General features: G+C 43.8%; 1 protein-coding gene across 6 annotated transcripts in view; it reads right to left on the bottom strand.

Annotated features, from left to right (window-relative positions):
* Positions 1-26,737, bottom strand: part of WWP2 (WW domain containing E3 ubiquitin protein ligase 2) — a 179,422-nt gene that overhangs the window by 133,462 nt on the left and 19,223 nt on the right. For 5 of the 6 annotated variants that reach the window (XM_016928596.4, XM_063796307.1, XM_016928595.4 and 2 more), the window contains 3 exon segments: positions 21,157-21,241; positions 9,078-9,225; positions 8,612-8,733 (listed from right to left, as the gene is read on the bottom strand). In XM_016928596.4, the coding sequence (XP_016784085.1) occupies positions 8,612-8,733; positions 9,078-9,225; positions 21,157-21,226 (340 nt within the window). In that variant the 5' untranslated portion in view covers positions 21,227-21,241. 6 annotated transcript variants of the gene reach the window in all.

The raw sequence follows: 26,737 nt of genomic DNA, 5'->3' as shown, positions 1-26,737 counted from the left end.
CCCAGACTGAAGCAATCCTCCCACCACTGCCTCTCAAGTAGCTGGGACTACAGGTGTGCAACACCACACCTGGCTAATTTTTTTAAATTTCTTTTTTGTAGAAACAGGGTCTCACTATGTTGCCCAGACTGGTCTCAAATTCCTGAGCTCAAGCAATCCTACCACCTCAGCCTCCCAAAGTGCTAGGATTACAGACATAAGCTACTGCACCTGGCTGCCCTTTCCTTTTCCTTTTTCTTTTTCTTTTATTTTTATTTTATTTTTATTTTTTTGGAGAAAGGGTCTTGCTCTGTCACCCAGGCAGGAGTGGAGTATCACAATAACAACTCGCTGCAGCCTCAGCCTCCTGGGCTCAAGCAATCCTCCCGACTCAGCCTCCCGAGTAGCTGGGACCACAGGCACACACCACCACACCTAGCTAATTTTTTTAAATCTTTGTAGAGATGAGTTTTCACTGCTACATTGAAAGAAAAAAAATTCAATATCCAGGGGTGAAAATTCAAAGACAAGTACAAAGCAAACATGTTTTCATTATTAAACAAAAATGGACAAGGATAGGCCAGGCACGGTGGCTCACGCCTGTAATCCCGGCAGTATGGGAGACTGAGGCAGGTGGATCACCTGAGGTCAGGAGTTCAAGATTAGCCTAGCCAACATGGTGAAACCCCATCTCTACTAAAAATACAAAATTAGCCGGGCATGGTGACGTGTGCCTGTAACCCCAGCTACCAGCTATTTGGGAGGCTAAGGCAGGAGAATCACTTGAATCCAGGAGGCAGAGGTTGCAGTGAGCCAAGATCATGCCATTGCACTCCATCCTGGGCAAAAAGAGATAAACTCCATCTCAAAAAAAAAAAAAAAAAAAAAAGACAAAGATAAATGCAGTAAGCTTTCAACCTGAAAAGCTATAAATGAATGAATGAATGAATAAATAAATAAATAAATAAAACAGATCTAGGGCAAATAGTAGAAAAGTTAATAAAGCTAAAGACAGAAATTAATATTACAAAATATGGTATCTGACAAATCCAAGAAGTTGTTCTATGAAAAGTAAATTTAAAAGCAAAAATGAAAAACAAAAATGTTTAAGTTAGTCAAGAAAAAAACTGGGGAAACACACAAATAGCAAAAATTTAAAGTAAAAAATATTACAGACGTTTTTAAACTGAGAATGATATTTAAAACCCTTATTCTAATAAATTTGAAAATCTCATGAACCGATTTTCTCAGAAAAAAATGAGTTAACAAAATTGAGTCAAGACGAAACAAAGAAGCTGAACAAACCAGTAATTATGGGGGGGAAAACTGAAAAAAAAAGTCATCAAAGAATTATTTCAAAGCAAGATGCCAGACCCAGTTGGTTTTATGGGTGAGCTCTTTGCTGCACTCATGGAACAGATAATTCCCATGTTATAGAGTCTGTTCCCAAAGTTGGAAAGCACATCAATTTACTTTATAAAATTAGCTTGGCCTTGATTCCAAAGCTGACAAAAATAGACCAAAGCTACAGACAAATACCACTAACGAATATAGATGGAAAACCCTAATATAAAATATTAACAAACAATTCTAACAAAATTTTCAAGGAATAGTCTATCTTGAGCAACTAGGTATATTCTAGAAATTCTAAGATAATTACTATTAGGAAATTCATATAATAGATTTTTAAAAATCTTTTCTAGAGACAGGGTCTCACTCTGCTGTCCAGCCTAGAGTGCACTGGCACAATCACAGCTCACTGCAGCCTCAGAATCCTGGACTCAAGTGATCCTCCTGCCTCAGTCACCCAAGTAGGTGGGACTAGAGGCGTACACCATCACACCTGGCTAATTTTTTTTTTAATTTTTAGTAGAGACAGGGTCTTGCTATGTTGCCCTGGCTGGTCTCGAACTACTGGCCTCAAGTGATCCTTCTGCTTCAGCCTCTCAAAGTGCTGAGATTACAGGTATGAGCCACTGTGCCCAGTTGTAGAAATTAATATAGTAATTTAAAGAAGAAAAATCATATAATCATTCCAATGGTTGCTTAATAGATATTTGATACAAAGTCAACACCCAACCTGGGCAACATAGTGAGATACCATCTCTAAAAAAAAAAAAAAAAGAAAAAAAATTAAATTAGTAACACACCTATAGTCCCAGCTACTCCAGAGACTGAGATGGGAGGATTGCTTGAGCCTGGGAGGTAGAGGCCACAGTGAGTGGTAATCATGCCACTGCACTCCAGCCTGGGCAACAAAGCAAGATCCTGTCTCAAAAAAAAACTCAACATCCTTCCTGACTTTTTTTTTAACCTGCAATGATTAATAAATCAAAAAGATTCCCAGTCAGAAAGGTGCCAAAAAATAAAATAAAAAAAGAAGAAGAAAGCAAAAAGGTTACTAATACCCAGCCTTACACCTAGAAGTTATTTACTAGAGGGCATTTCTCTATCACCACTAAAACAGAAAGTTTTATGCAAAGCAACTAACACAAAATAGAAATATAATTATCTCTTAGGATTAACAAAATTATCAGTGTCACAACCCACATAAAAGTCTACCAAGCAGGCTGGGCGCAGTGACTCACGTCTGTAATCCCAGCACTTTGGGAGGCCGAGGCAGGCAAATCGCCTGAGGTCAGGAGTTTGAGACCAGCCTGGCCTTCATGATGAAACCCCGTCTCTACCAAAAATACAAAAATTAGGCATGGTGTTGGGCGCCTGTAATCCCAGCTACTCAGGAGGCTGAGGCACGAGAATCGCTTGAACCCAGGAGGTGGAGATTGCAGTGAGCCAAGATCATGCCACTGTACTCCAGCCTGGGTGACAGAGTGAGACTCCATCTCAAAAAAAAAAAAAAAAAAAAAGTCTACCAAGCAAACTCAAAAGAAACTACTGCAAACCTATACTAAAGGACTCAGTAAACTGACAGATTACAAAAGAAAATGCAGAAACAGCCATCTACCAACAATACTGAGTGAGAAGACAGAATAAGAAAAGATCCCACTGAAAATAATACCAAAGGTTTTTAAAATTTAAAGTGGAATCTATTTAAAGATAACTTCAAAATTATTTGAATTAATTTAGAAACATTCCATGTTCCTATGTGGGGAGTTCAGTATGAAAATTCCCCATTACGTTAACTTTACATATGACAGGACTCCATAAAATCTCAAGAGATTTTTTTGGGGGCATGGGGAGTAGGAAGAGGAGAGAATCTGACGAAACTGTTAAGGTTCATCTAGTGATGTGATATATGCAAAGAAAAGAAGCATGAAGACTTTGAAAAAAAAGAGAAACTTAACTGCCAGGTATTAAAACATAATTTTACAATAGCTTAGACAGAGTGATTTGGAAAGGCTAATAAAACGATGGATTAAATGGAAAGTCCCTAAGCAGGCCCAAATACACATATGTTTTTAATATAAGCTGAAGCAACTCAAGTTATTGGGGAAACAGATGGATTATTCAATAAGTAGTGCTAAACCAATCAGCTACATATTAGGGAAAAAAATGAATTAGATCCCTATTTGTACTGGGCACAAAAATAAACTCATGTGGATGCAGAATTAAATGTGAAAAAATAAAATCATAAACACCCAGGAAAAAATAAAATCATAAACACCTAGGAAAAAATAGAGGTGACCATTTACCTCATCTCAGAAGGGGGAATGCCTTCCAAAGCATGAAAATAAATGCTGAAAACATAAAGGGTGACAGATTGGACTACAGAAAGTTAAAAACATACAAAGTTAGAATGCAAATGAAAAACTAGAAAAACATTTACAAATGGTAAGACGAAGAATAATAACCTTAACAAATAAAGAGTTCTTTCAACACCAAAAGAGAAAAATGCACACTTCAATATAAAAATGAGCAAAGGACATTAATAGGGCAATAAACACTTTTTTTTAATCCTTCAGTATCCTTCAACAAATCACAGCTTTAAAAAGTAGGGTGGAGGCTGCTCTGCCATTCTTTATTCCTTTACTTTATTTTTTTTTGAGACGGAGTCTCGCTCTGTCATCCAGGCTGGACTGCAGTGGCACAATCTCAGCTCACTGCAACCTTCGCCTCCCAGGTTCAAGTGACTCCCCGGCCTCAGACTCCTGAGTAGCTGGGATTACAGGCGTGCGCCACTGTGCCCAGCTAATTTTTGCATTTTTAGTAGAGACAGGGTCTCACCATATTGGCTAGGCTGGTCTCGAACTCCTGGCCTCAGGTGATCAACCCGCCTCCGCCTCCCAGGTCTGGGATTACACGTGTAAGCCACTGCACCCTGCCTTCCTTTACTTTCTTAACAAATTTGCTTTCACACACACACAAAAAAAAGTAGGGTGGAAGTAGGGGGCCTCAGAGATAGAACAACCAATGAATGGACCTTCCCAAACCCAAGTTCAAGCAAACCAAATGTAAAACTGCAAAACGACATGTTGAGAAAAATGGTGAAACTATGAACAGGTTATTAGACATAAATAGGAATTCATGTCACTATTGCTAGATGTGATAACGATACAGTAATTGTGTAAGATAATGTTCTTTTTTTATGTAAATTTCCAAAGTAAAAAAAAAAAATAGAAAAAAGTAGAAGAATTAAAATAAAGAAAATGTCCTGTTTTAACAAGATGCATGCTGAAGAATCTAGGATAAAATGTCAGGACGTCTAGAATATACTTTAAAATACTTCTTATTGAGAGGCCAGGAGATCAGAGCAAAAAAGTAAAAAATAAGAAAATAAAAATAATTCAGCCAAAAAGAAATAGGAAAAGCAAATCCATCATAATGTTAATAGTTATCAAATAGGAAAAAAAAAGGTTTTTTTTTTTTACAAGTGATATCCAATATATGCCAAGGTACAATACAAACCAGAAATTTCAGCCACTGCTGATGGGAAGGTAAATTGTACAGGTCTCATAAGTATTTATTTGAAATGCTTGGGACTGGAAGTGTTTCGGATTTCAGATTTTTTCAGATTTTGGTATATTTGCACATACATAATAAGATATCTTGGGCCAGATGCGGTGGTTTATGCCTGTAATAAACCACTTTGGAAGGCCAGCACTTTGGAAGGCCAAGGTGGGCAGATCACTTGAGGTCAGGAGTTCAAGACCAGCCTGGCCAACATGCTGAAACTCCTGTCTCTACTAAAAATAAAAAAATTAGCCGGGCATGGTGGCAGGTACCTGTCATAATCCTAGCTACTTGGAAGCCTGAGGCAGAAGAATCACTTGAACCCAGGAGACAGGGGTTGCAGTGAGCTGAGATCGCGCCACTGCACTCCAGCCTGAGCGACAGTGCGAGACCCTGTCTCAAAAAAAAAAAAAGAAAAGGAAAGAAAAATCTTCTGACGCATGTTACAACATGAATAAGCCTTGAGGACATTATGCTGACTGAAATAAGCCAGTCATAAAAGGACAAATACTGTATGGTTCCACTAACATAAGCTACCTGGAAAAGCCAAATTCACAGAAGCAGAAAGTAGAGCGGTAGCTGCCAGGGGCTGGTGCGAGGGGAGGATGGGGAGTCATGGTTTAATGGGCACAGAATTGCAGTTTTGCAAGGTGAAAAGAGTTCTGGGGATAGATGGTGGTGATGGTTGTACAACAAGGTGAATGTACTTAACACCACTAAACTATACACCTAAAAATTATTAACGTGATTAATTTTACATAATGTGTATTTTATCACAACTAAAAATAAATATAGGCCGGGCACGGTGGCTCATGCCTGTAATCCAGCACTTTGGGAGGCCGAGGCGGGCAGATCACGAGGTCAGGAGATCGAGACCAGCCTGGCCAACATAGTGAAACCCTGTCTCTGTTAAAAACACAATTAGCCGGGCATGGTGGTGGGTGCCTGTAGTCCCAGCTACTCGGGAGGCTGAGGCAGGAGAATCGCTTGAACCCGGAAGGCAAAGGTTGTGGTGAGCCAAGATTGCGCCACTGTACTCCAGCCTGGGCAACAGGGCAAGACTCCGTCTCAGAAAAAAAAATAAATAAATAAAAATAAATATATATTGATACATTTTTAAAGAGAAAAAGGCATATTGCAAAATAATATGTTCATGTATAATCTCAATTTAGTTTCACTGATGTCATAAACATCAATATACGTCTACAAATATAAAAAAAGATCAGAACAAGGATCTGAGGGGAAAAAATTATTTAAAAGATAAAATTTAAAAGCTCAAAAATGTATACATCAAAATGTTAACAGTAGTCAGGTACAGTGGTGCACGCCTGTGGTTCCAGCTATTCCGGAGGCTGAGGCAGGAGATGGCTTGAGGCTGGGAGTATGAGGCTACAGTGAGCTGTGATCGTGCCTATAAATAGCCACTACACTCCAGCCTGAGCAATATAGCAAGATCCCATCTCAATCTAAAAATTAATTAATTGGCCAGACGCAGTGGCTCGCATCTGTAATCCCAGCACTTTGGAAGGCCAAGGCAGGCGGATCACTTGAGCTCAGGAGTTCCAGACCATCCTGGCAACATAGTGAGACCTACTCTCTACTAAAAATATGAAATACAGCCAGGCCATGGTGGCGTGTGCCTGTAGTCCCAGCTACTCGGGGTGGGGGCTGAGGTGGGAGGATCACTTGAGCCCAGGAGCAGAGGCTATGGTGAGCCGAGATTGCACCACTGCACTCCAGCCTGAGTGACAAAGTGAGAAACCTGTCTCAAAAAATATATATATATAAAAATAAAAATTAATTAATTAAAGTAAAATTGCTTTTTTTTTTTTTTAAGACTTGCTCTGTCACCCAGGCTGGAGTGCAGTGGCGCAATCTCGGCTCACTGGAACCTCCACCTCCCGGGTTCAAGCGATTCTTCTGTCTCAGCGTCCTGAATAGCCGGGATTACAGGCGCCCACCACCATCCCTGGGTAATTGTTGTATTTTTCTTAGTAGAAACAGGGTTTCGCCATATTGGCCAGGCTGGTCACGAACTCCTGACCTCAGGTGATCCACCCGCCTCAGCCTCCCAAAGTACTGGGATTACAGGTGTGAGCTACCACCCCCGGCCATAAAATTGCTTTTAAAAAAAACATTAAGAATAACTATCAGGCTGGGTGCAGTGGCTCACGCCTGTAATCCCAACACTTTGGGAGGATGAGGCGGGCAGATCACCTGAGGTCAGGAGTTCAAGACCAGCCTGACCAACATAGTGAAACCTCATGTCTACTAAAAATACAAAAATTAGCTGGGAATGGTGGCACACGCCTGTAATCCCAGCTACTTGGGAGGCTGAGGTGGTAGGATCGCTTGAACTTGGGAGGCAGAGGTTGCAGTGAGCCGAGATTGCACCACTACACTCCAGCCTGGGCAACAGAGTAAGACTCCATCTCAAAAAAAAAAAAAGAAAAAACAATAACTATTACTAGGTGCTGTGCTTAGGGGCAAATTTTGTTTTCTTTCTGTAATTTACAATTTCTACAAGGACTTTTGCTAACCAAAAGCAAAAGTATATTGGCTGGGCAAATGAAGAAGAAAAAAGGACCCTCATGCTGGTTGCTGCACCCTAATGTGAGGCTATCCACAAGTATATTTCCAAATATTGCAATAAATAGAATTCTCCCTGATGATCAAATTACAAAAGGCTGGCTAGGGTTTGGGAAAATAAACACCAATTCAGAAGACAAAGCAATCAGGGAGTTCTCTGCAGGATTAAAGTGGAGGGGCATCTCTGGTTTTAAACAATTCCTCGGGCCAGTGTGGGTTCAGCACATCTCTATGTGCCCAGCCGAAAAGAAAAGACCAGAGGACGCTCAAAGACCTTTCAAGTGGCCCATCGCTTAAAAGGACAGGCTTGGAGAGAAAAGAAAGACTCTTAAATCATGTAACACGCTCGCTGGGACGCAACTCTCCCCGCCCCCACCTCTCTCTTAAGCTACATCCACTTTCAGAAAATACTTTCTAGACATCAAGAGAAAAAGGAGCCTTTCTTTCCATGCCATTCATTCGCCACATATGGTTCTGCTCTGAATAGAGGCCTTATGAAGGAGGGTCCAATACCACAGCCATGGGCCATGCCACTGACCACAAACAGCAATAAATAGATGAGGATTTATATGTCTGTGATGTAGAGGCACGTTGGCTAATTCAGATGGCGCGTCCATCACGTTCCAACATCCAGTAAATGTTTACTGAGTGCCGAGTAAGCACAGGGCACTATTTGTAATACTATCCCAGACACACACGTGCACACACGCACACAGGCATGCACACACACACATATACGTATACACACAGCTCCTTTGTTCTGTTTTAGGGCTGAGGCTAGAAAAGCAATGATTTAGGCTAGAGATATTTGACAGTTTCATTCAACATATCACACATCTCCTGCAATGGGAAGAGGAGCAGAGGCAGACAGAAGGTTTCCAGTCCCTAAGGAAGGATAAAGGGCAACACACCACTGCATCACATTACTAGAGGCCCTGGACAAAGAGGGCTAAACTCTGTAGTGGAGGCAGAGAGGAGCCCTCAGCCTTCCTAAAACTCCAAAGACAGCATCCAAGGAGAACAGAGGTACCGCAGCCCCTAGTCCTGGGGGAAATTGCAATACCAGGTTGATCTGCCAGGTCCTCCCATCCCCACCCAAGAATCACGTCGGCACCCCCTTCATCATACGTACTTTTGCCCCCATTGTTCTTCAAGACGTTGGAGAGGTTGACAGATGCGGTGCCTAGCAGTTCATTTCTCAAGGTATGGCAGCTCCAGACCTTTAAATCTAAATGACTCTGGGCCGTGACATTCCTGGAAAACAAATACCTGATTCATTACATCCAAGCAGATCATTCCTATAACTTAGAAGAAAACATTTAAACTAAACTGCTGACATCTTGGGGAGGGGGAACCAAAACAGGCAGACACCCACATATATCCTTTCCCCTCTCAAAGCTGACCCTGTAACCCTCTAGATAATAATGAACGCTCTATGAGCTCAATGGTGTAGGAACACCTAAAAAGAGTCACCTTGGGTACCATAGGTAGAAAAAGTCGGAGGTGCCACAGGGAACCTGTACCTCCCACAACCCCCTCGGAGCACCCTCTCTCTTTCCCCATCTTGCTGCGTTCAAAAAGAAGGGGCTTTCTCTTACAAAATGATGATCTCATTCCAGAGAAGCTCAGAGCTCCCAATGCGCTTCCCAGTCTTCTTGGTCTCACTGGGGAGTCCATCCACCGCCACCTCCACGTAGGAGTTAATTCGAGGTTGACGATTATGCACCTTGGGCTTTGCGGACACCACTGGGAGAGAAAGAAAGAAAAAGTCAAAGATGAGTCCCAGGGCTCCCAGATGCCCCCCTGTGGCAGATGTTCCGGCTCTTTTTAGTTATTGCTTTAAAAAATAAATCAATACATTTTGTTTTGTCTTGATTCTAAAAACTTTTTAAAGAAATGTGAGTACACACACCAAAAAAATATGAAGTGTAAAAAAAAAAAATCATCCCTAACCTGAAACCACTGGGATAACTGCCAGTGATCATCATCACCAATTTATCGTTGGTAAATTGCCTTCCAGATTTTCATCTTTTATTTATTCAATTCTTTAAAAATTCTTCACCCCCATAAGTCACTCTTAAATGACTGCAATACAAGCCCATAATAGGTATATGTTAACTATTCTTTCATTGTCGAATAGACTGCTTGCAATTGTTCGCTCTGGGGAAATTACCGTGAACATATACATCTGCATGCCTTTCTTTTTTTTTTTTTTTTTTTTTTTTTTTTTTGAGACGGAGTCTCGCTCTGTCGCCCAGGCTGGAGTGCAGTGGCGCAATCTCGGCTCACTGCAAGCTCCGCCTCCCGGGTTCACGCCATTCTCCTGCCTCAGCCTCCCGAGTAGCTGGGACTACAGGCGCCCGCTACCACGCCCGGCTAATTTTTTGTATTTTTAGTAGAGACAGGGTTTCACCGTGTTAGCCAGGATGGTCTCGATCTCCTGACCTCGTGATCCGCCCGCCTCGGCCTCCCAAAGTGCTGGGATTACAGGCGTGAGCCACCGCGCCCGGCCTGCATGCCTTTCTTGAGTATTCCTCCAAAGGATATGAACACTTTTTAAAGTTCTTAAAACTGCCCATTCCTTTCCAAGAAAGGTAAACCCATGTAGCCTCCCATCAGTGCTACAGGAGAATATTCATTTTACCAGACATCACAGAGTGCTAAGGGATATGCTTGTTCACTTTTTGCAAATCCATGGGTTAAAAACGCATAGTGTAAAGATAACAGCTAAGGCCGGGCGTGGCGGCTCATGCCTGGAATCCCAGCACTTTGGGAGGCCAAGGTGGGAGGGCTGCTTCAGCCCAGGAGTTCAAGACCAGCCTGGGAACATAACAAAATTTATAATTTTTTTTTTTTCTGAGATAGAGTTTCGCTCTTGTTGCCCAGGCTGGAGTGTAATGCCGCAATCTCGGCTCACTGCAACCTCTGCCTCCCAGGTTAAGCAATTCTCCTGCCTTAGCCTCCTGAGTAGCTGGGATTACAGGCGCCCACCACCATGCCTGGCTAATTTTTGTATTTTTAGTAGAGACAGGGTTTCACCATGTTGGCCAGGCTGGTCTCAAACTCCTGACCTCAGATGATCTGCCTACCTTGGCCTCCCAAAGTGCTGGGATTACAGGCGTGAGCCACCGCACCTGGCCAATTTATAAATTTTAATTGAAATAAAGATAATATTTAAGATTTTATGAGTACTTATTAAAGACCCTCTGCCATGTGCATACATTTTCTAACTGAATCCTCACAACAAACCCATGAGGCAGGGAATATATCATCACCCCATTTTACCCAGGAGAAAACAGGCTTGAGAGGCAAGGTCACTGTCCCAATCTACATAGCCAGGGAGCTACAAGCCAGACTGTGCACCCGGCCGGTCTGATTCCACATCATGCTGCATATTATTATTGAACTTTACTTATTTGTTCTATTGCTGTTCTTCGACTACCAGCAAGGTTGAATATTTTTGCCATGTGTCGTTAGTCATCTACATTTCTTCTTCCGCTCATAGCCTTCATGTGGCAACAATTCTGATGTTCGTTTGGGACCAGCAAGCCAAAGACTCACGGAGCACAAAGCTACACAAGCATCACACCGAGGAGCTAGACAGACATCCTAGTGTATATTACCCCTGGTGGAAACGCCAGGTCGCTAGGGTAAAACACATCTAGACGTCTCCCATCCTGCCCCAAATCAGAGATACAACTGATGCTCCCTTGCCTGTAATGGCAAGTCTATCCTAGCCTGAGCTTCCCTGTTTGAGTATAAGCAAATCCCTCCCTCCCAGACTCTTCTGAAAGGTGACAGTCCTACAATGGTGTCTAAAACTTGGCAAAGGCCAAATTCACCTTCAGATTTTTTATAGCAGTAACTATCTTCCTCTGGCCCCAAAGGAACAGAAGGGAGGAAGACAACAGATAAGAAATCAGCTGTGGCTAAGATTCAGAAGCGACAAGGGAACAGTACTAGGGACAAAGGTTTGTGGTACTGAGGCATGGCCCAGGGTAGAAAAATGAGGTGCAGTGACTTACACACGGACCAAGGTTAACTGAGGCCACCTGGTGGTAAGAGCATGAATCTACATGCCTTTAAAAAAATAGGGACTACAAATGGTGCATGACTTAGGACGTTTGACTTTACAGGGGTGCGAAAGCGATATGCATTCAGTAAAAACTGTATTTTAAATTTTGAATTTTGGTCTTTTCGCAGAATAGTCATATGCGGTACTACTGGGCAGCGGCAGTGAGCCGCAACACCAGTCAGCCACGTGATCACAGGGGCAAACAATTGATACTCTGCCGTGTACCCCTTCGCCAGATGATCTCGCCTAGCTGCGGGATATCGAAGTGTCCTGAGCACATTTAAGGTAGGCTAGGCTAGGCTATGATGCTCGGCAGATTAGGAGTATCAGATGCATTTTCAACTTGCGATATGTTCAACTTATGATGGGTTTTTCAGGACGTAACCTCACTGTAAGTTGAGAAGTATCTGCGCTCATACACATACACATTTTTTCCTGAAACTCTTGAGAGTAAGCTCTAGACGTTGTGCCCCTTTACTCCTAAATATTTCTGGGTGTATTTCCCAACAAACACATTTTTTAACATAACCAATAGCACAATTATCAAAATCAGGACATTTAACTTTTTATAATACTAATATTTAATTTACAGACTTTATTCGTATTTTGCCAATTGTCCTATCAATGCCCATCATCGCAAAAAAAAAAAAAAAAAGAAAGAAAAAAAATTTGTTCTGGTCCAGGCCCCAATCTAGGATCATATGTGGCATTTAGTACTCTTATTTTGAAGCAGGGCATGGTGGCTCACGCCTGTAATCCCAGCTCTTTGGGAGGCCGAGGCAGGCAGATCACTTGAGGCCAGGAGTTTGAGACCAGCCCGGGCAACATGGCTAAACCCTTCTCTACCAAAAATACAAAAACTAGCTGGGCATGGTGGGGCACAACAGTAGTCCCAGCTACTCAGGAGGCTGAGGCATGAGAACTGTTTGAACCCAGGAGGCGGAGGCTACAGTGAGCTGAGACCACACTCCAGCCTGGGTGATGGAGAGAGACTCTCACAAAAAAAAAAAAAACCCTCCTATTTTGAAGTTTCCAATCCATGGAAAAATTGAAATAGAACAATAAATACTGTATACTCTTCACCAATTGTTATCATTTTGCCACATTTGCTTTCTGTTCTATGTGTCTATAGCATCACTACCCAAGAGAACTTCCATGATGACGAAAATGTTCCACATCTGTGCTGCCCAATACATTGCCATGAGACACATGTGGCTATTGACACTTGAAATATGGCTAGTGCAAATAAGGATATGATTTTTAAATGTTATATAATTGTAATTTAAGTGTAAACAGTTCTATGTGGCTACAGTGACTATTCTATTGGACACCAAAGGTTATAGATAAATGCCATCTATGTCTCTGTGTGTGTGTGTGTGTGTGTGTGTGTGTGTGTATCCACATTTTTTTTCCTAGGTAAAACCATTTAAAAGTAAGTTGTAGACCGGCTGGAGTGCAGTGGCACGATCACGGCTCACTGCAGCCTCGACCTACCTGGCTGAAGCGATCCTCCCACCTCAGCTTCCTGAGTAGCTGGGACTACCAGTGCGCAACACCACGCCTGGCTAACTTTTTAATTTTTTTTGTAGAGACGGGGTTTCACCCCATTGGCCAGGCTGATCTCGAACTCCTGGGCTCAAGGAATCCACCTGGACTCAAGCGATCTACCCGCCAGAGTTTTCCAAAATGCTGGGATTACAAACATGAGCTACTGCCCAGTCCCCAGACATATTTTTAAAGCCATTTTTCCCCCAATTCAGTACCTAATCAATATATACAAATTGCCTGTGGCTACTATCTCCTTAATCTTTTAAAATCTAGAACATCCTCCCTTCTTTTCCATGGCAATGATTTTTGTTTGTTTAACTTTTTGGTTTTTTTCTTTTATAATCCCAGCAGCTTTGCCAAGGCAACAATGATTTTTAAAGACTTCCACCAGCTGTTTTAAAGAATGCAGCAAATTCTACATTTTTCTAATTGTGAAAATGCCTTTGCAAAATTATGACAGAGAAATCGGACATAGTTGATTCCATCTTACTTCTGATTTCTAAGCTGTCCTTGGTCATTCCTGGGCATGGGCCAAGCTAATTTTGGGAGAAATTTAGTTTATAGTTTCTTTTTTCTTTTTTTTTTTTTTTGAGACAGGGTCTCCCTCTGCTGCCCAGGCTGGAGTGCAGTGGTGCAATCTCATCTCACTGCAGCCTCCACCTCTGGGGCTCAAGCGATCTTCCCACCTCAGCCTCTCAAGTAGCTGGGACTACAGGTGTGAGCCACCATGCCTGGCTCATATTTGTATTTTTTGTAGAGACAGGGTTTCCATGTTGCCCAGGCTGGTCTCAAACTTTAAGCCTGAGCTCAAAGTCATCCACCCGCCTCAGCCTCCTAAAGTACTGGGATTACAGGCATGAGCCACCACACCCAGCCTATAGTTTAATCTTAAAGCAAGGATAGCTGGGCATGGTGGCTTATGCCTGTAATCCCAGCACTTTGGGAGGCTAAGGGAGGCAGATCACTTGAGACCAGGAGTTTGAAACCAGCCTGGCCAACTTGGTGAAACCCCGTCTCTACTACAAGTACAAAACTTAGCCGGGCGTGGTGGCGCACGCCTGTAGTTCCAGCTATTCAGGAGGCTAAGACATGGGAATCGCTTGAACCCAGGAGGCAGAAAGTGCAGTAAGCTGAGATTGTGCCAACGCACTCCAGCCTGGGTAACAGAGCAAGACCCTGTCTCAAAAAAAAAAAAAAAAAAAAAAAAGCAAGGACAATAACAGCCCTTCCCAAAACGAAACCACCTTTGTAAAACTAATCAACAGCCACAAGGTTAGGATTATGGGAGGGGCTTGAATTCTAATAAGAGGTAGGTATAGTTTCTATAATCCCTTACTGCTCAGGAGTCATGAAGCCAGAGGTCACAAGATTTGTGACTTCCCCAATTGCTCCCAGAGATAACATCGCTATTGCAGAACCTACGGTTGGTCTTTTGAGATTTTTTCTGACTTTCTGGCAATCTACTGACTTTGCCTGGGCCCGTGACTTGACTCGTGAAACAAATTATCCTGCGGCCCCACCCAGAAGTGGACTCAGCACAGGACCATTTTCCACACCTCTATAATCTCATCCCCAACCAATAAGCAGCACCCATTCCCTAGTCCCCTACCTGTCAAATTGTCTATAAAAACCCTAACCTCTGAGCCTCCAGGAAGACTGATCTGAGTGATAACTCTGTCTCCCATACGGCCTGTTTTGTGTCAATTAAACTCTTTCTCTAATGCAATGCTACAGTCCCAGTGAATTTATTTATTTATTATTATTATTTTTTTAGATGGAGTCTTGCTCTGTCGCCCAGGCTGGAGTGCAGTGGTGCAATCTCGACTCACTGCAACTTCTGCCTCCCAGGTTCAAGCAATTCTCTGCCTCAGCCTCCCAAGTATCTGGGATTACAGGCGCCTGCCATCACACCCAGCTAATTTTTTTGTATTTTTAGTAGAGACAGGATTTCGCCATCTTGGCGAGGCTGGTCTTGAACTCCTGACCTCATGATCTACCCACCTAGGCCTCCCAAAGTGCTCGGATTACAGGCATGAGTCACCGCGCCCAGCAGTGAATTTATTTTATCTGTGCAGTGGGCAAGAAGTGGGTGATTACAATTGTTTCCTCATGATTAGATTCGGTTTAAAGGCCAGGCACAGTGGCTCACCCTGTAATTGCAACACTTTAGGAGGCCGAGGCAGAAGGGCCACCTGACCCCAGGAGTTCGAGACAAGCCTGAGCACCACAGCAAGACCCCAAATCTACAAAAAATAAAATATTAGCCAGGTGTAGTGGCTCACACCTGTAGTTCCAGTTACTCGAGAGGCTGAGATAGGAGGATCCCTGGAGCCCAGGAGGTCGAGGCTGTAGTGAGCTGTAATTGTGCCACTGCACTCTAGCCTAGGTGACAGAGTGAGAGTGAGACCCTGACTCAAAAGAAAGAATACTACATAAGTTATGTCGTGTACCTCTTACCACATACATTAGGTTGTCCTGCCATTGGGGATACTAAGTTTGAACACCTGCTTAATGTGGAGTTGGCCAGGTCTCTCCACTGGCACATTTGTAACCTACAGTTAATCAGCAGGGTGATATTTTGAATATTTCTTGTTCTTAAAAGACAGGCCAAAATAAAGATATAAGCAAGTTTATCTAGAAAGTCTCTTTCATGAAATATATCTTTATACACAGAGTCACGACTTTATGTGAGATTTAGCTTTTAAAGTCAACAAATCAGGCAAAAATCACATAAAGACAAAATTATACACTGAAAAAGCTCTTAAGAAGGGACCACAATAGAGTCTGGCATCTGCTCTCTCAATAAGTTCCAAACAGCTTGTTTCTTGTTTTATTATACTATGCTTTTCAGAGATCAGTTTTTCAGTGTTTCTCTAGTAAAATATCAAATAAAATAGCTGTCCTACGTTTAAGGGCCTCGATGCATTTAAAAATATACCTTAAAACACCAGGATCACACTGTGGGCAGGCACAAGGGAACTGGAAACCGCGCAGTCACACCCCACAGGTTACACTATCAGCTTTCTTCATGAAATGCACGGGAAAAAGAACCACCTACGCTATTTAAATGGTTATTTCTCTCTTTCTCTTTCCCCCCACCATTTTCCTGAATGGTATTACCAAATCTGTGTAGGTTAAATATGTGTATAATGAGATACACCAGTATTATCAAGCTGGCTCTTTCCACCCTGGTAAGAAAATTCACCTTCAAGAAAGGCAACAAAAAAGCCTTTAGAAGTAAGTATGCGCTGGCCAGGTGCAGAGGCTCACATCTATAATCCCAGCACCTTAAGAGGCCGAGGTGGGGGCCAGGTGCAGTGGCTCACACCTGTAATCCCAGCACTTTAAGAGGCCAAGGTGGGAGAACTGCTTGAGTCCAGGAGTTTGAAACCAGCCTGGACAGCACAGCAAGACCTATCTCCATAAAAAAAATTTAAGAATTAGCTAAGTATGGTAGTGTATGCCTAGAGTCCTAGCTACTCAGGAGGCTGAGGCAGGAGGATTGCTTGAGCCTATTTTGAGGCTGCAGTGAGCTGTAATCATGCCACTACATTCCAGCCTGAGCAACAGAGAAAGACTGTCTCAAAAAAAGAAAAGAGGCCAGGTGCAGTGGCTTACGCCTGTAATCCCAGCACTTTCGCAGGCCGAGGTGGGTGGATCACCTGAGGTCAGGAGTTTGAGACCAGCCTGACCAATACGGTGAAACCTCGTCTCTACTAAAAATATGAAAATTAGCCGGGTGTGGTGGCAGGCGCCTGTAATCCCAGCTTCTTTGGAGGCTGAGGCAGGAGAATTGCTTGAACCTGGGAGGCAGAGGTTGCAGTGAACCAAGATCACGCCACTGCACTCCAGCCTCGGCGATAGAGCGAGACTCCGTCTCAAAAAAAAAAAAGAAAGAAAGAAAAAAAGAAAAGTAAAGAAATAAGTGTGCGTGGCTGAATAACATGGCCCCAAAACAGAGACCTCAGGATGTTACCAGGTCCAATAGGCCAACTTCTGCTTTGACCTAGACTTGCTAATTATTAGCTAAGGTAATAAAGTCTGTAGCCCCCAGTTTAAAACCATATTAGTTCCCTCTAACTCATCTCCCTACTCAAAAGGGCAGAAGCAAGGCAAAAGACTCCAAGAAATATAATTAAAATATTTCAAGACTACAAAAAAAATCAATAATGTAATAAGAAACAGGCAAAGAACATGAACAGGCAATCCATAGGAAAGGAAATACAACTGCCCTTAAATATATAAGATGCTAAACACTGGCCGGGTGCAGTAGTTCACACCTGTAATCCCCGCACTTTGAGGGGCTGAGGCAGGCGGATCACTTGAGGTCAGAAGTTTGAGACCAGCCTGGCCAACATAGCAAAACCCCATCTCTACTAAAAATACAAAAATTAGCCAGGTGTGGTGGCACATGCCTGTAAACCCAGCTCCTTGGGAGGCTGAGGCATGAGAATCGCTTGAACCCAGGAGACAGAGGTCGCAGTGAGCCAAGATCACACCACTGCACCCCAGCCTGGGTGACAGAGTGAGACTCTGTCTCAAAAACAAACAAAAAAAAAGATGCTAAACATCATACAGTTGACCTTTAAACAAGAGAGGTTTGAACTACGAGGGTCCACTTTTACATGGATTTTCTCCTGCCTTTGCCACCCAAGAGACAGCAAAACCAATCCTTCCTCTTCCTCCTCCTCCTCAGCTACTCAACATGAAAATGATGAGGATGAAGACCTTTATGATGACCCACTTCCACTGAATAAATAGTAAAATTTTTTTCCTCCTTATGATTTTTTCTCTAGCTTATTTTATTGTAAAAATACACTATATAATACATGTAACATACAAAATACGTGTGAATCAACTGTTTCTCTTTTTTTGTTGTTGTCTTTGAGACAGAATTTCGTTCTTGTTGCCCAGGCTGGAGTGCAATGGTGTGGTCTCGGCTCACAGCAACCTCGGCCTCCCGGGTTGAGGCGGTTCCCCTGCCTCAGCCTCCCAAGTAGCTGGGATTACATGCGCCTGCCACCACGCCTGGCTAATTTTTTTGTGTATTTTTAGTAGAGGCAGGGTTTCACCACATTGGCCAGGCTGGTCTCGAACTCCTGACCTCAGGAAATCTGCCTGCCTCAGCCTCTCAAAGTGCTGGGATTACAGGCGTGAGCCACCGCACCCAGCCAATCAACTGTTTCTGTTATTGGCAAGGCTTTCAGTCAACAGCAGGCTGTTAGTAAAGTTTTGGGGGAGTCAAAAGTTACATGTGGATTTTTTTACTGAGCAGGGAATCAGCACCCCTGACCCTCACGCTGTTCAAGGATCAAATGCGTAAGTAAAGAAGTGGGAAATAAAACTACACTAAGAACACAAGCTTGCACCAATGAAACAGGCAAAAGTTAAAAGTCTGACAACATTGTGTTGGTAAAGATGTAGGGAAACAGGCACTCTCGCACATTGCTAGAAGGGTATTCCTTCCAAGGAAGGCAATCTGGCTCTCAAAATTACAAAAATGCATCCCTTTTGGTGTATCTTGGAAGAGACACACAAGAAACAATACTGGTTTTTTCCAAGCAGGAGCACTGAAGGACTGCAGGAAAGAATTTTGAACTATAGGAGGCTGGGCACGGTGGCTCACGCCCGTAATCCCAGCACTTTGGGAGGCCGAGGCGGGGAGATCATGAGGTCATGAGTTTGAAGCCAGCCTGCCCAATATGGTGAAACTCCATCTCTACTAAATATACAAAAAGTAGCCAGGCGCGGTGGCACACGCCTGTAGTCCCAGCTACTGAGGAGGCTGAGGCAGAAGAATTGCTTGAACCCGGGAGGCGGAGGTTACAGTGAGTCGAGATCGCACCACTGTACTCCAGCCTGAGCAACAGAGCGAGACTCCATCTCAAACAAACAAACAAACAAAAAAGTTAGCCAGGCCTGGTGGCACACACTGGTAATCCCAGCTACTTGGAAGGCTGAGACAGGAGAACTGTTTTAACCTGGGAGGAAGAAATTGCAGTGAGCCGAGACAGCGCCACTGCAGTCCAGCCTGGGCGACAGAGCGAGACTCTGTCGCAAAATATAATAATAATAAAATTAAAAATTAAGATTTTTAAACTCCATGAGTATATTATATAAATAACATTTGCATTTCAAAAATACTCAAGAAAAATATTCCCAAGAGACACAATTTTGCCTCTGGAGGACCAGGCTGAGGGGTCTGAGCTCAGATAATGAGAGCCACTCTCCCATCTGTGACGGCTGCAGAGCTATGGAACCCGAAGCAATATTCTTTCGTTCAGGCACTATTTACTGAGGGCCCACTATGTGTCAGGCACTGTTCTACTGGCTGGGGTAGTTAACAGTGACCAAAGCGACAAAAATCTCTTATTGTGGATCTTACACTCTATTGAAGGAGACAGTCAACAAATGAAATAAATTAATTAAACAGGGACAAGGGCTGATAAGAAAAATATAAAGAAGAGAGGGAAATAGATGTGATGAAGTCAATGAGAAAGGTGGCGTTGGATCAGGGGATCAGGAAGAGGGTGGCTTTTGAGAAAACGCCTAAGGAAATAATGAAGCGAAAAGCATTTCACTCAGAGGGAACAGCAAGTGCAAAGGCCCAGAGGCAGACGCCTGCCCAGTGTATTCACTGAAGAGCAAGGAGGCTGGGGCACAGAGAATGTAGACCAGGAACAGGAGATGAGAAATGCGGGGTGGGGAAGGGTCACATCACATGGGAGCTTCGGCTTCTACTGTGAAATGGAGCACCCTTGAATGGTTTCAGCAGAGGAGTGACAAGACCCAGCTTACATTTTTTTTTCTGAGACATGGTCTCGCTCTGCTCTGTTGCCTGGGCTGGAGTGCGGTGGCACAATCACAGCTTACTGCAGCCTCGAACTCCTAGGCTCAAGTGATCCTCCTGTCTCAGCCTCTGATTTTTTTTTTTTTAGAGACGGTGGTCTTGCTCTGTTGCTCAGGCTGGTCTCAAACTCCTGGGCTCAGGTGATCCTCCTGCCTTGGCCTCCCAAAGTGCTGATATTACAGGCATGAGCCACCACACCTGGCCCCAGTTTACCTTTTAACAAGATCACTGGCTGCTGTGTGACCAACAGACTGAAGGAGGGCAAAGTGCAGAAGCCGAGAGACAGGACAGGAGGCTACTGCCTTAACTCAGGGTGGAGACAATGGTGGCCTGGACTAGGCTGGGACCTAGGGGTGGTGAGAAGTGGCTGAATGTTGAGTGACACATTTTGAAGATCGAGTCAACCAGATACGCTGATGGGTTGATACAGACAATGAGGAAGAAAAACCAGGACCTCAGCTATAGACAGGCTAAATTTTAGATGTTTACTAAATATTCAAGTGAAGATAACAAACTGGCTACTGGTTATAAATCAGGAGTTCAGAGGAAAAGCCCAGAGGAGTGATCTTCTATTGGTGGCATTTAAAGCCAGAGGTTGGAAGAAGCACCTAGGGAGTGAGTGCAGGTAGCAACGAGCCCTAGGGCATGAACAGGTCACCATTTTATTTTATTCAGTTTTTATTTTAATTTGTTTTTGGGACAGGGTCTCACCCTGTTGCCCAGGCTGAGTGCAGTGGTGTGATCACAGCTCACTGCAGCCTTGAACTCCCAGGCTCAAGCGATCCTCCCACTTCAGTGTCCTTAGTAGCTGGGACCAGCTAGCATGCACCACTATGCGTGGCTAATTATTTTATGTTCTGTAGAGACAGGGCTTCCCTATGTTTCCCAGGCTGGTCTTGAAACTCTGGGCTTAAGGGATCCTCCTGCCTCAGCCTCCCAAAGTGCTGAATTACAGGGGTGAGCCACTGCACCTGGCCTGAAATCACCATTTTAGACAATTTTAGCTAAAAGTTCCCTATCTTCCTGCTCCTTTATTTTCTTTCTTCTTCAAGAATTACAGCTACAAGATGACAATCCCATGAGAATAAATAATTAACACATGTAAACTATTTCACAAAATTTGGCTCCCCAGACCAAGGTGTGGTTAGATTCTCCCTCTTCCCTGGGCGTAGACAAGATGAAGACATTATACAGTGCCACTCACCTTTCAAAGTGAGCTGAGACTTCTCAAAAGGCAGGGCCACTCCTGCCCGGCTAGAGCTGGCAGATGCCATATCATCACCGTGAAGCTGTAAGACAAACAGAAAAAAGAATTTAGAGCATATCTGATAAGAAGACAGAGGAGTTTAACTCAATTTCAGTATTTAAGCTTAAAGAAACAGGCAAGAAAATAGAAACGTCCAAGCAACTGCAACCAGGGTATAGTTTGTCTTATAATGACTTAATGAACCTGGACAGGTCTTAGGATAGACTAGAAAGGACACAGGACTGTTATAGCAAAGTCTAGAGGAGGCAGAGTCTACTAAGACACCTCTGCCAGGCATGGTCGCTCACGTCTGTAATTCCAGCACTTTGGGGGGCCGAGATGGCCAGATCACCTGAGGTCAGGAGTTTGAGACCAGCCTGACCAACATGGCAAAACCCCGTCTCTACTAAAAAATACAAAATTATCCAGGCATGGTGGCGCATGCCTGTAATCCCAGCAACTCCGGAGGCTGAGGCAGGAGAATCCCTTGAGCCCAGGAGGAGGAGGTTGCAGTGAGCCAAGATCAGCCATTGCACTCCAGCCTGGGTGACAAGAGCGAAACTCCATCTCAAAAAAAAAAAAAAGATTGGCTGGGCGCAGTGGCTCATGCCTGTAATCCCAGCACTTTGGGAGGCGGGTGGATTACAGGGTTGGGAGTTCAACACCAGTCTGGCCAAGATGATGAAATCCCATCTCTACTAAAAATACAAAAAAATTAGCCAAGCGTAGTGGTGGGTGCCTGTAATCCCAGCTACTCAGGAGGGTGAGGCAGAGAATTGCTTGAACCCAGGAGGTGGAGGGTGCAGTGAGCCGAGATCGTGCCACTGCACTCCAGCCTGGGCAACAGAGCAAGATTCTGTCTCAAAAAAAGAAGAAAAAAAAAAAAGACATCTCCAAAAAGAACATCACAGATTCACAGCAGAAAGACAGCTAATCTAGTGTGCTACCTGTAGAGCAAGTTTGCTGCAAACACCTCAAGGAGGGTCTCTGGCCAAATGAGTAGAATCTGACAGTAATCCTTGCTAAAAGTATAATGCAAGAAAAAAAAAAAGGAAAGAGAAAAAGAAGACAACTAATACAATTATTTAAATGGGTAGGCTGGGTGCAGTGGCTCATGTCTATAATCCCAGCACTTTGGGAGGCCAAGACAGGTGGATCATCTGAGGTCAGGAGTTCAAGACCAGCCTGGCCATAATGATGAAACCCCATCTATACTAAAAAACAACAAATTTGTCGGGCGTGGTAGTGGGTGCCTGTAATCCCAGCTACTCGGGAGGCTGAGGCAGGAGAATCGCTTGAACTCGGGAAGCGGAGGTTGCAGTGGGCCGAGACTGTGCCATGGCACTCCAGCCTCAGTGACAGAGCAAGACTCTGTCTCGAAAAAAAAAAAAAAAGATGTGCAGCATCATTCGCCATGAGGTGTCCCTGTCATTCCGTCTTGGCTAGAAGCAAGTCTATCTTGTACTTTGAATGGATCTTTTACTTGTATGTGATTTTGGAATATCATCATTTGACATTTGAAAAATATTGGTTGACTTCTGCAGATTTTCCAAATGTTGACACATTTCATTATGCAATCTCCAAAAATCACATTTGTGAATGTCACCACTGATCTCATCAGACAAGTCTTTAAGCATTGGGAAGCCATTGAGCTCTTGGTAGTAGATAAAAGCATTCCAAAAGTCTAACTTTCCCTTAAAACCTTTCACTTAAAAACTCATATCCGCTCCCCTTCCTCCCTCCTTCCATCATCTCTACTACCTTGTCTTTTGTCTTTTTTTTTTTTTGAGACAGAGTCTCACACACCTAAGCTGGAGTGGTACAGTAGCACAATCTCGGCTCACTGCAGCCTCCACCTCCCAAGTTGAAGTGATTCTCGTGCCTCAGCCTTATGGGTAACTGGAATTAGAGGCACCAGCACCACCTGGCTAATTTTTGTATTTTTAGTAGAGATGGGGTTTCGCCATGTCGGCCAAGCTGGTCTCGAACTCCTAACCTCAAGTGATCCGCCTGCCTCAACCTCCCAAAGTGCTGGGATTACAGGTGTGAACCACTGCACTCGACCACTCTTTCTTTTCTTTAAAAAAAAAAACAACTCATATTTTATCATTGGTAACAAATACTGTGTTGTTTTCCTTGAAGTGTCGGGCTCACTTCATTCGTTTTCAAGAAAAGGCTTGCCAAATACCCAAATCTAGTAACACATTTGTCTGTTAGATGTTTAAGTAAAAATGGTACTTCACCCAAAAAGCAATTAATTCAGCTCCCAATTCAAACAACCGTGCTTTTTCCCAACACACCATTATACTTCAACAGGCGGCAGAAGAGCTTTTGGAGTACTGCCCATTTCAGCACACAGAATATTAAAAACACGTGCTCAGGAGTCAAGACTTCATAAAATTAATGAATTTTACCACTTCATCAAGGACATTCTGAGGCGAACCTGGCTTTTTCTTTTCTTTATACTGAGAGTATGTGTGGTGAAGGATACCATGACCACAGCAACAGCCCAATTGGTGCTAGCACCAACTGCTTTACTCACCTTTGCTTCTGGAACATTGGTGTGAATGGGATCACAGTGAAAAGGCAAAGTGTTAATGTCATTATGAAAATAGTTTCGGCCAGGCACAGTGGCTCACGCCTGTATTCCCAGCGCTCTGGGAGGCCAAGGCGGGTGGATCACCTGAGATCAGGAGTTCGAGACCAGCCTGACCAACATGGTGAAACCTCGTCTCTACTAAAAATACAAAAATTAGCCGGGCATGGTGGTGGGCGCCTCTAATCTCAGCTACTTGGGAGGCTGAGGCAGGAGAATTGCTGGAACCTGGGAGTCAGAGGTTGCAGTGCGCCGAGATCATGCCACTGCACTCCAGCCCGGGCGATGACAGCAAGACTCCGTCTCAAAAAAAAAAAAAAAAAAAAAGAAAGAAAGAAAAAGAAAAGAGTTTTAACCTTGCAAAACCCTAAAAGAGTCTGGGAGGCCTCCCAATGTCTGAGGACCACACTTGAGAACTGATGCTGTTAAATTCTTGTGCCTTTGTATCTTATGTTTTTTAGAGATGGTATCTCACTCTGTCGCCCATGCCGGGAGTGCAGTGGCATGAACATGCTCAGTGCAGCCTTGAACTCCTAGACTCGAGCAATCCTCTCACCTTGGCCTCCTGAGTAGCTGGGACTATAGATGTGCCACCACAACTCTAATATTTTGTTGTTGTTGTTGTTGTTGTTGTTGTTGTTGTAGAAACAAGGTCTCACTACGTTGCCCAGACTAGTCTCAAACTCCTGGCTTCAAGCTATCCTTCTGCCGCAGCCTCCCAAAGTGCTGGGACTACAAGCATGAGCCACCAAGCCTGGCCAAAATTCCTGTTCTATTCAACATCATTAATACCTTCTGTCATTCTATTTGTATGTGACCTCTCTCCCTGCCTTTCCATTTTCTTTTTTTTTCTTCAATATTATTATTATTACTATTTAGACACAGGGTCTGGCTATATTGCCCAGGCTAGAGTACAGTGGCTACTCACAGGCATAATCATGGCTCACGGCAGCCTCGAACTTCTGCACTCAAAGAATCTCCCTGCCTCAGCCTCCTGAGTAGCTGGAAATACAGGATCGGACCACCAAGCCCGGTGCCTGACTTATCTTAAAGAGTTGTTCAGCTTTAAAACATGGTTATTAATTCACCATATTACTCTAAGAATGAAAGCCCTTGGCCAGGCAGAGTGGCTCACGCCTGTAATCCCAGCACTTTGGGAGGCCAACGCAGGCAGATCACTTGAGGTCAGGAGTTTGAGACCAACCCGGCCAATGTGATGAAACCCCATCTCTACTAAAAATACAAGAATTAGCCGGGCATGGTGGCACGCACCTGTAATCCCAGGTGTCCAGAGGCTGAGGCAGAAGAATCGCTTGAACCTGGGAAGCAGAGGTTGGAGTGAGCTGAGATCACGCCGCTGCACCCCAGCCTGGGGGAGAGAGTGAAACTCCATCTCAAAAAAAAAAAAAAAAAAAAAAAGGACAAAAGCCCTTCATATGAGAATGAAATATGGTTACAGGAGAGGCACAGTGGCTCACATCTGTAACTCCAGCACACTGGGAGGCTGCGGCAAGAGGATCATGTGAGCCCAGGAATTCAAGACCAGCCTGGGCAACATAGTGAGACCTTGGCTCTATTTTATAATTTAAATTTAAATTTAAATAAATGTAGCTATGGCTAAGTGACAATGATTTTGACATTTTCCATAGCTAAAGTCAAACAATGTCACGCTCCAAGATTTTTAGCAAACTCGAACAGAATTTGTCTTATGTGATATATCCAGTTTCCAAAAAGATTTAAAGTGGCTAGTTTTTCTAGACTAGTCTGTAATAAGCATTTTACTTCCACTGGAAACCTCTGAAATGGTACTTAGCAAATGGAATACAACACCAAACTCTTCTTATCAAGAGCTCCAGAGAGACCTCCAGGTTACCAAATCCCATAGCAATTCTCCATCTCCTCTTACATGACTGACCTATTGGCAGCATCTGTCACAACTGATCACCATTTTGTTCTTTAACTGCTTTTTTCCCTCAGCTCTGGGGATACCAGTCCTGCCTCATCCTCCTCCTGCCCCACCTGAGCCTTCTTGGTTGGCTCCTGCCCCATCCTCAACCTCAAGCAATCAATGTTCTACCTCTTCTCAGTTACCTCATTCTGTCTCAGGCTTTGAATGTCATCCCTTTGTTTGTCTGTTTGTTTGTTTGTTTGAGATGGAGTCTCGCTCTGTCACCCGGGCTGGAGTGCAGTGGCGCTATCTTGGCTCACTGCAACCTCTGCCTCCCGGGTTCAAGAGATTCTCCTGCCTCAGCCTCCCTGGTAGCTGGGATTACAGGCCCCGCTAACATGCCCAGCTAATTTTTGTATTTTTAGTAAACACAGGGTTTCACCATGTTGGCCAAGCTGGTCTCGAACTCCTGACCTCAGGTGATCCGCCCGTCTCAGCCTCCCAAAGTGCTGGGATTACAGGCGTGAGCCACCTCGCCGGGCTCCGGAAATTTAATCTTAACAGTATTGAGAGGTGGGGCCTTGAAGAGGTGATTGGATCATGAGGGCAGATTGATGTTACTTCAGGGCTGGGGCCATTATCTCAAGAGCAGGTTTGTTATAAAAGCAAGTTCAGCCCCTCACATTTCTCTCTAGCTCTCCTGCCTTTCCTTCCACTTGGGATGTGGAGTACAAAGGCCCTTGCCAGGATGTGGGCCCTCCACCTTAGACTTCCCAGACTCAAATACAAAGAATAAATCTCTTTTCTTTATAAATTACCTAGTCTCTTTATAAATTATCCCGTTTCTATTATCCAGTTATGGAAACACAAAATGAACTAAGACACTGTCTAACTCAGAGTAAAAACCAGCGGGCGCCTATAATCCCAGCACTTCGGGAGGCTGAGGCGGGCAGATCACCTTGTGCTCAGGAGTTCAAGACCAGCCTGGGCAACATGGCCAAACTCCATCTCTCCAAAAAAAATACAAAAATTAGCTGAGTGTGATGGCACATGCC

The sequence above is a fragment of the Pan troglodytes genome, chromosome 18 (genome assembly GCF_028858775.2).
Source record: "Pan troglodytes isolate AG18354 chromosome 18, NHGRI_mPanTro3-v2.0_pri, whole genome shotgun sequence".
NCBI classification, from domain to species: Eukaryota; Metazoa; Chordata; class Mammalia; order Primates; family Hominidae; genus Pan; species Pan troglodytes.
This window is presented reverse-complemented; position numbering and strand designations above follow the sequence as displayed.